A 10,045-nucleotide genomic window follows, 5' to 3' on the forward strand; every position below is an offset into this window, starting at 1 on the left:
CTCTTTGTGGGTAATGTCCTCCTCATCCACCCTCTGGCTGTTTTTTGAGACTTCTGCTTGTCTTTGAATATTGAACTAATTTTCTATGAGTACCTAGGGAAAGTTTCATTTGTACATATTTTGTTTGGAGTATGTAGAAATCCCCAAACTTCTGGATTAATGTCTTTTATAATTTGGGAGAAATTATCAACCAATATCTCTTCATCAATATACTTATACTGATTCTGCCCAATTTCCCCTCTCCTTTCTCTCTGAAATTTAAATTGTGGACTTGTTAGACCTTTTCATTATATCACATAATTCTCTTATCTTTGTCTCTGTATTTTTCATTCTTTTTTTTTTTGGAGACAGAGTCTCACTATGTTGCCCTTGGTAGAGTGCCATGGCAACACAGCAACATCCAACTCTTGGGCTTAAGCAATTCATTCTCTTGCCCCAGCCTCCCAAGTAGCGGGACTACAGGCGCCTGCCGTAACGCCTGACTATTTTTATGTTGCAGTTGTCATTGTTGCTTAGCTGGCCTGGTCTGGGTTTGAACCCACCAGCCTCAGTGTATGTGGCTGGCACCATAATTGCTGTACTACAAGGACAGAGCTATGTATTTTTCACTCTTTATGTTTTTCCTTTCAGATCTTCGGTTTGATTATTTTCTACTGATCAAGATTCCATCTTGTTCCTTTCTCAAGTTGTGTTTAATCTGTTCTTCAATCTATATGTTGATTTTTTCAGTTATTTATTTTTTAGTTCTAGAATTTCCATTTGGTTATTTTTTAATACATTCCAATTTCACAGTGAAATTCAACATCTTTTATTTTCCAAAACATATTAATCATAGTTATTGTAAAGCTTGTGTCTGATAATTCTATGATTAGGATCACCTATAGGTGTATTTTGTTGCATACATTCTTGGATTTTAGCCATTTGATTCTGTTTCCTGCCATGCCTGGTAATTTTGGATTGTATAGTAGAGATTATATGTGAAAAATTGTAAAGCCTATGAGTAACTTGATCATCTTTCACAGAGGACTTACTTTTCTATGTTAGACATTTAAAGTACTGGCAAATCATCTTGATTTACTCAGGAATCAAAATTATTTGAGAACATATGGTCTTAATGGAAAATCTGCTATATTTATCAGGGCCATTCTTTCTTGGAAAGACTGATTTTTGTCTCATTAACATCATGTACCAACAAAATGTAGCCTTCTGTTTTGTTATTTGAGGCTATTATTTTGCTTATTTGAGACTACTTTAAAGATACTTTCTAAACAGTTCCTCAGCCTCTTGCCCTTTTGTATACAGCTCAGGCATAATCATATAACTCAAGTGGATGCTAAGTGCAGAATATTGAGTTCACTTCTTTCTGATTCCCTTTTTCCAGGGATTTTTACCCTCAATTTCTGGATGCTTTGATAGCCCTGAACTCTAATTTTTGTCTCCCAGATCAGCGACTGCTCTAGAACATCATATGCAATTTGGCTTCTACACAAAACTGCAAAGGCCATGAGGGGAAAATGTAGCAGTGAATATGAGGCTCATTTCAGTGGACTTTTCTGCTCTTCAAATATTGGCTTTTTAAGTGCTGGCTGCTCTTGTTGCTATTGGATGTCTTCAAAAACTTATCTTTTTAATCAAACTTTTATAATTATTGATAGCAGAAGATTAATACAAGCTACTTCTTTATCATATAAAGTAGAACTCTATTTCATCTCATTTTCACAATATCCCTAGGAATTAACTATTATTAATTTTTAAAGATAGACTGTTACATAAACTTTGGAATCAGATTTGGAAATGTTGCATTTTGGTCACTGGCCAAAATGTAACACCTTGGACAAATTTAACCTCCCCTTCCCTCTTAATCAACATTTGGAAGATGAAATGGAAGAAATCTTAAAAGATCAAGTAGTCCCACTTTTATTTACACTATTTCAGAGCATGGCAAAATAAAAATTTCTAAATTCATTGTATAAATTTGGTTTCATTTTAATTCCCAAATCTAAGGAAAATAGTAGGCCAATCTCACTTATGAATACCAATACAAAGACTTGTAGACCAATAAATGTAAAAAATAAATTTTAACCATAGCAAATAGAATCAGCAGCATATTTTTAAAAAGTATGTAATAACTAAGAAAAGCATATTCCATAAATGCAGGGATAGTAGCAAATTATGAAATTTACTATGTACGTGAACCTATTAATAGTCCCAAAGGGAAAAAAATCATATGATCATCTTCATAAATACAGAAAACGTACTTGATAAAATTCAGCACATATTTATTTTATTTTAGTTTTTATTCAACAAATATGTATTGAGCATCTGCTCTACTATAGCACTGAGGACATAAGGGTGGAAAAGATTTTGGCACCATCCCAACTCACATTCCAGTGGAAGGAAACAGTCAATAAATAAGGGAGTAAGGGAACAAGCTATTTTTAGCTAGAACATACATTTATTTTCAAAAACTCAGTAAAGTATGTATTGACTCCATTTATATAATAAACATACCTCAGGCCAAAAGCCAGTGCTTCACTTAATGGGAATATGCTAAAGGTTTTCTTCTTAAAGTCAAAAACAAGACAAGGATGCCAGTCTGCCCACAACATGTAACATTTGGTTGGAGAATTAGTTAAGGCAATACGACAAGAGAAAACAATTAGAGGTCTAGGAATTGTCAAGAAGAGATAAAATCATCACTATTTGAAAATTATATAAATATTCAAATAGAAATTCCAAAAGAATTGATGTAAAAATTTTTACAAACAATAAGAAATTTAGTCAAATGGCTGGTTATGAGACGAATATCAAATCAACTGACACTATGTAGACATACAAAAGCCATTTAGAAGAAATAATGAAAGAGAATATTCCACTTATGATAATAAAATATATCTGTGTGTATATATAAGAATTATTCAAAATATGCATAAGGAAAACTCCAAAATGATCTTGAAAGAAGCAAAGTTAGACCTGAACAAATTATTAGAAATACATCATGTTATTAGAAGAGAAACATTGTCAACATTGTAATATAGATGTCAGCTTTCCCTAAATTTATACATTTTATGCAATTACAATAAAATTTCATAGAGTTTTGTCTGGAGCTATAAAAGTTGAGCATGAGTCCCTCCTTGTCCATAAATGCTGGTTGTTTCCAGGGATGGAGGTGCCAGGTTATAGCGTAGGGAGCTGGGGAACAGTTTAGGAAGGGCTGGATTTGCTTAGTATATCATATGTTCCTGGTTTATGTTTATCCAGTTATACTTATTGTCTCTGTGCCCCCTCTTATGAACCCTGACCTGGTGAGTAGCCCCCAGGAACCTGCATGTGGTTTGTTGTGCTTGTTCTGGGCTGTTGGTTGGTAACAGAAGTCTCGAATACAACTTGGATAGGACAAATTTTCCAGAGCCTCCTGTTTCATCTCTAATACTGACCTGCACCTGATGACCACAGAGGATACTAGGAAAGAATGCTAAGATGCAAAAGATAATGCTATTTGCTTAAAAGTGCTGGTGTTGAAGAGGTAGCCCACATTCAGTGTTTTCTCTTCTTTAATTGCTAGGATGGATTTTCAGCTTCTTTTCAACCTCAGGCTTTTTATCATAAATGGATCATTTATGATGACTTATAGATGTATTTTATTAGTCATGAAACCACAATATACGTTTTCACCCTTCTTCCCCAACCATTACTTCTCTTGGGGACTTTTCCGTCTTTTAGAGCTATCCTGTACTCGCTCCCACCATCTGGCCTTTTCTTATGCCCATCTCTCTTCTTGGGGGCAGCCTTTCTTCCCTATTTCATTTGATAACCTGCCCATTGTTCAATCCTATTTTCCAAGGTTCTCTGAAAAACACTTTCCCTAGGCCAGGCGTAATAGTTTATGCCTATAATCTCAGAATTTTAGGAGTCTAAGAGGGGAAGATCGCTTGAGACCAAGAGTTAGAGACCAGCTTGGACAATATAGTGAGATCCCATGTCTATAAAAAATAAAAAAAATTAGCTGGGCATGGTGGCATGTGCCTGTAATCTTAGCTACTTGGAACGCAAGGCTAGAGGGTCCTTGTAGCCCAGCGTTGGAAGGTTATTACAGTGAGCTATGATTGTGCCACTGAATTTCAGCCTAGACAACAGAGGAAGATTCTGTCTCTGTAAATATAAAAAAAATACTCTTTGATTTCTCAGTAATTTGTGTTTATTCTGTAGGCCCCAGTTCAACTGTGAATATCATACAGGAACTCTGTTTTACCTGGGTAACTTCTGAAACACTTTGCTTGTTGCCTTAAACATATCAAGCATCAGTAAAAATGGGATTGAATTAGGAATTGGGAAAATCCAAGGGATTCATTTTGTCCAGTGGCATGAAATGGTTATCCAAATTATCCATAGGATCTCACCCTTTGGAAACTATGAGTTGGGTTCATATAATCAATCAACAGATGATGCCAGTGACCTGCACAAGAGCAATGGAGGCCTTCACCCTAGCATCACAAAGCAGAACATACTTTTGGTTAGATGACTTTAGTTTTTGTCCCCTTATGTTGTCTCCAGGTTCTATAGCATCTGTAGTCTAGGCAGAGGGTAGGGCATCAACCTGAACAGGGTCTTCCCTAATATTTGGTACCAGCGCAGATTCCATGTAAGGAAGACCCTAAGAGTTAGATGTGCTCATTAAAATCTGCATGATTAACAACCTATTTTTTTTTTTGCCTGAGCCCCTAAAGCAACAAGTTGTTCACATTTATAGGTGTGTACATGTGTATGTGTATTCTGATTTTAGAAGACCCAACATTTCTGAATGTCATGTTCTTCAAAAACACAGTCTTTCTTTTGTTGCAGGAATCCAGAAGCTTTGACGTCGCAAGAAGAGAAGGTAGGAAAAAATGCACTCATACCCATTTTATTCTTAGTGTTGACATTTTGGAAGTAGTTTGTGAAACCAAGATGAACTTCAGACTGTGGACAGTTCATTCTTTGAAATTTTATGTGGCCCTTTCTGGGTGTTGACTGCTTGGCACTTGGTTCTAGGTACTCCAAGAACTGAAGGCCAGGTTTGCTTATTAAAACTATACCTTCTACCTTCCAGTACCAGAGATGAGATCTGGGGAACTGGCTCATTCACATCACGGGTATGGTCTCTTAAGAGAAACCTCAGTTTTGAGTGAAGTTTGAAGTAATTATTTTTATCCACCAAAAGTAACATCATCAACAAAATCAATGGCTTTCAGTTTGTGATATTTTGAAATCTGGGAAGAGATGCCACTGTGAAAAATATTTTTGATTAGATTTTATACAGCCTCAGCTTAGCCAAAATAGAAAGAACCAATTAATTTTCCTTTTGAAATCAATTCCACGATGTTCTATTTTCCCTGCCAGTATTCCTCTTGGCACATTTGTTTTCTGGTCTCTAGGGTAAGCATGTACGAGTGGTAATTTCAGAAATCTTTTAGTGGAAATTGAAGTTTCCTTATTCATTTTCAGTAATGCTCAGTCTATAAGATGAGATCTTTTGTATATATTTTTTTTATTGTTTGGGATTCATGGAGGGTACAAAGAATTAGGTTACACTACATTTCTAAGATTTGTAGAATCATTGCCTATCATCTCTTTATTGTAGGGATAGGACAGTGAAGTCAGAAACCAAAATGAGTATTTAATCTAGGGTGTGGCCTTTTGGTTTTAGCCTTAACCACATTCTTCTCTGTGGTACTACCTCCAAAAAGAGTGACAATCTAAAAAGTTAGCACATGCTACACTTACTTAAATCTAACATTTCCTGGCTTCCTGGCTAGTTCTTATGTTATGCAAGCCAATGAAAGACACAGGATGATCATGTTATCACATGTGTTTCTAGAGCTCAGGACCCTAAACTTTTTGTGCTATCTCTATCTGGGCCAATGTGCTGTTTGCTGCTGTCTGTGGTGCTGAGATCCTGAGGTTAGCGGATCTGCTAATCTGACTCCATTTGCCATTATCTTTTGTTTTGGACTTTATGTCCTCTGAACTGTATCTGCAGGGAAAACTGCATTGTTTGGTTATTAAAGCCAATGAAATCAGATGAAGGTGAATGGGGGAGGGAAGAATGTTTCTTATTGAAAGCAGTATTCACAGTGGGCACAGTCACCCATGTGAGTTGGATAGAAATAGCCTTTAGGAGAGGAGACTTTGACGTGAACTTTGGTTTTGAATAACATTCTATGTATGTCAGTACCCCTGAGTATGAATATTTGGAGTTAATTTGCATTATGGAATCACATACAAGTTCAGCCTTTTCAAATCTTACCATGCTTGTGTTGGAAATGTCTCTAATAAGGCTGGGATTGTAAGAGAACCATCTATATTTCCTCTCAATGAGGTAAAATGGTGTGATTGACCTTATGGCTTCAAACCCCAGAAGAATGCAAGTGTCCAGAGGGTGAGTGAAGGCTTAGTGAGGCTGACCTCTATTCATCCATAACCTCTCCCTCTCTGGAAGTGTCAGCTTTTATAACTGCTTGATTAAGAACATATGCTTTGGGCTTGCACTGGCAAATTTTTCTTGGTATCACATAAACTTTTTTCTTCCTATTGTGCAGTGATATCTTTCTTGCTTGTTTCTGTCAAAGTTGAGCGTTTGAGAGTTCCTGAAATAGCCCAGTGCCTTAATGTCAATGTTTATACGCTGGTAGGAAGGATAGGGTTTTGCAGGTTGGTTCCAAATATTTTTAGGTCTGAGAATTTACTGACTTCAATTGTGGGTTTCTTCATCTTCTTCGGAATAAAAGCAGGATGGATGTTTCAGTAAATTAAGACATTATTGTTTAGCAACAAACGCTTAGGTTGTTCCTGGCTCTAACTTGACCTGGAACTAGAAGGGGGGCAGCTGAGTGATACCTGCAAAGACCTTTTCCTCACTAACCCTCCAGTCCCTCACAGCCTTAGCCCAGGGCCATGTTCAACAGTATTTCTTATATTAAGCACAAACTGCATGTTTGCTCTGTGTGTAATGTCTTTTCACTTTGGTCCTGTCCTAGTGATAGTCAAGGGAGGTACTGAGTCCTTTAATTCTAGAAAGGTACCTTTTAAGCACTATTCTATGGATATCCATTAGATAGCTCTGGCTGATGCATTGATGAAAGTGCTCCCTATTCAAATAAGCTTGGTGTTTTGGGTTGAATTGTGTTCTCCCAAAAGTTGTGTTGAAGTCCCGACCCAGAACCTATGAGTGTGACCTTACTTGGAGATAGGGTTTTGGCAGATACAGTCAGGTAAAGATGAAATTGTACTGGATAAGGGCAGGTCCTAACTGATGGGTGGTGTCCTTATAAGAACTGGGAAATGTGCACATAGACATGCAGGGAGAATGCCTTGATGATGGAGGCAGAGGATTGCTGGCAACACCAGAAGCTAAAAAGACACAATGAAGACTCCGTCCCCGGAGCTTTCAGAGACAGCATAGCCCTGAAAGAGGCTTCAGCTCCAGAACTGTGAGAAAATCAATTTTTATTGTTTTAAGTCACCTAATCTGTAGAACTTTATTATGGCAGCCCTGGGACACTAGTACACTTGGAAAATGCTGGACTCAGGAAACTTGAGCTGGTTTCTGTTGCTGCTGTTGATGATGACACGTTTCCTATAGAATCTCTCAGGATTTTTCCTATGCTAAATATGACTCTCAGCAGGGAATGTCAGATGCAGCATTTTCCAAATTTAGTCTCCTATGGAATTAAGCGAAACTAATTTTGTTGTTTTTGATCATCTCAGGGCTGGCATCCTTTGTGGTGCCCTTTGCAAACCCTGCTCTAGAGAGCCCAGAAAGAGAGAGGGCTTCCTCAGAGTGCCCATGCAGTAAGGACTGTCCTCCATGGCCTGTGTGTGCACAGAACAGTGAGGTGGTGATAGAGACAATAACTTCTCGGGTATTGTGAAGTTTTCAGAAAGCGTTCATGTTCTTTACTTCCCTTGACCTTTAGTAACCTGTAACAGAAACAGACCGAGTAGCACCTTACCCGTGAGATTCCTCCCTTCCTTTCCATGTTAATTTTCAGCAGGGCCAAGGACTCCCTCTGGGGGGCTGATGGCTTTTTCAACCTTTTTTTAATCTCAAAGCACACTTGACTCCATAGTTAATCTTCTGTGCCACACTTAAGTTGTTGATCAGAAAAAAAAAAAAAGAATAAAAATAAGAATATACTTACTATGCTTTGAACTTGTTTTGAAAATAATTAATGGTCTTTAAAATTTTTTGCGGCACAATAAGTGAAAATCACTGCTGTCATGAGTGAAGGTGGCTCAAATGACTTGACCTTACTCTGTCACATCCCAGGGCTTCTGCACGTCAAGTTGGCTGCCAAGCCCAGAGAGCTAAAACAGTCTCTTGGAAGAAAACTTGCTGGAAGGCTTTGTTTCCAACTTAGATGTAAGAGCACTCAGGGGACTGAGAGGGAGCTATAGTTGGAGAGATGGTGATGGGACTATGAGTCTGATAAGGGTCCTTCTAGGAAGGCAGAGAAGGGCACGTGCCTTCCTCCAAGAGATGGAGCCACTTCTCCTTCAGGGCAGTCCTGATCATTCCCCATCCTTCTGTCGAGTACCTGCCCATGCTAGATGCATGGGCAAGAAGCAATGGCTGTATCTTCCTCTGCTTTCCAGAGAAGGTATTTTTATACCTCTTCCCAGACACCTAAAATTTAATTTCAACCTTTTTCTGAAGCTTCAGCAAAAGGTACCAACCCCACCTCTCCAAAACGCCCTATGCCCACTCTGACAGCCAGTGCTGATTGTGACTGCCAAAACTCATCTGCTCAGACCAGTACTTTTCTCTGACTGATCCCATTACGCTGAATTACAGCCATGAGAGAACACTTGAGTGAGCTGAGCAAGTGGCTGGGCTAATTCAGCCCTTGTCATCCATCTCATAGGAGCATGGGGGTGATCTGCAAGCTATTTCAAATGTCTGTGATTGTGCTGTGATTAGGGGCTGCGAGTTTGGGGATGGGCACCAATGTCATGTTGCATTGCCCACCCTCTCAGTGATGGCTCCCTCATGTGTTCCAGCCCAGCCTCGACAGGCCTGGCTTCCAGCCAGGGAGCCCGGGAGGGAGGGCTGCTGCTGTCTTCAGGGAAGAGGAAAGACACACCCAGCCTGGCTCTCACCTCTTAGGCTGTGTAGCAATGCAGCTCTCCTACATAAACATGACCTTCCAGTCCTGAGTGTGACCAGAGCCTCACTTTCTGCAAACCCTTGGAATTAGTCCCTAATTGGCAGCTGCCTCGAATAGCCCCTTTATAGTTCTGTGCATATGGGTGAACCTCAGCTATCAAGAACTGCGTTCTGTTTACCATTAATTCTGATTTTGTTTAGCAGATGTTTCCTGGATCTCTTGTTTGCCTGTATAATCTGTCTTGCTATAATGTGAAGTGGCAGACTCTCTTCAATGAAGCAGATTAATAAACTGCTAGGTTATTTCGAGGTAACTTCTTTAATGGCTGCAGACGTAGGAAATTTAAAAAGAAGCTGTCCAGATTTGACAGTGCCTGGGGCAATGGGTCTTTTTCAATTCAAGACTGCCATCTGGGAAAGAGATGAGTTTTTTTCCCCATCCCACCTCCTTCCACATACAGTGGATCATCGCTTGTTCTTCTGTAGTCATTGAGTTCAAAGAAGTTGAGAATGACATCTGTCTCCTTGTACTCCTAACCCCACAGAATTTGGCTCTTTCTGGGTAGTGTTGCCTTATTTCAACTGCTGGGAAACTAAAGTATACCTAGTTGCTCCGAGTGGACTAGGAAGTGGGTGGCACAGCTGCCTAGTGTGTTCTGCTAAGTACAGAGATCCAGTACCTGGTCTTGGTCATGACCAGTTGGCAGGCAGTGGAATCACACCTCTTTGCTGACTCCCAGTTTGACTTTGGGTAAGTTATTCAACATTATTTAAAAAATGGAGATAGTAATGGTATAACCATTAGTCCCAATTCTGGCTTATAGAAACCCACCTTGTAGTGGCTAAAGCCATGAAACTTCAGAATCTACAGCTGTGTCTGCCTTCACAGACAGCAGACAC

At 39.1% G+C, this 10,045-nt stretch overlaps 1 protein-coding gene across 1 annotated transcript in view; it reads left to right on the top strand.

The window, feature by feature from the left end:
- Positions 1–10,045, top strand: part of FSTL4 (follistatin like 4) — a 385,031-nt gene that overhangs the window by 32,874 nt on the left and 342,112 nt on the right. The window contains exon 3 of the mRNA XM_012807125.1: positions 4,843–4,876. Within this exon, the coding sequence (XP_012662579.1) occupies positions 4,843–4,876 (34 nt within the window). The remainder of the gene's footprint in view (positions 1–4,842; positions 4,877–10,045) is intronic.

Source organism: Otolemur garnettii, unplaced genomic scaffold, assembly GCF_000181295.1.
Source record: "Otolemur garnettii isolate 467f Iridium unplaced genomic scaffold, OtoGar3 scaffold00003, whole genome shotgun sequence".
Taxonomy (NCBI): Eukaryota; Metazoa; Chordata; class Mammalia; order Primates; family Galagidae; genus Otolemur; species Otolemur garnettii.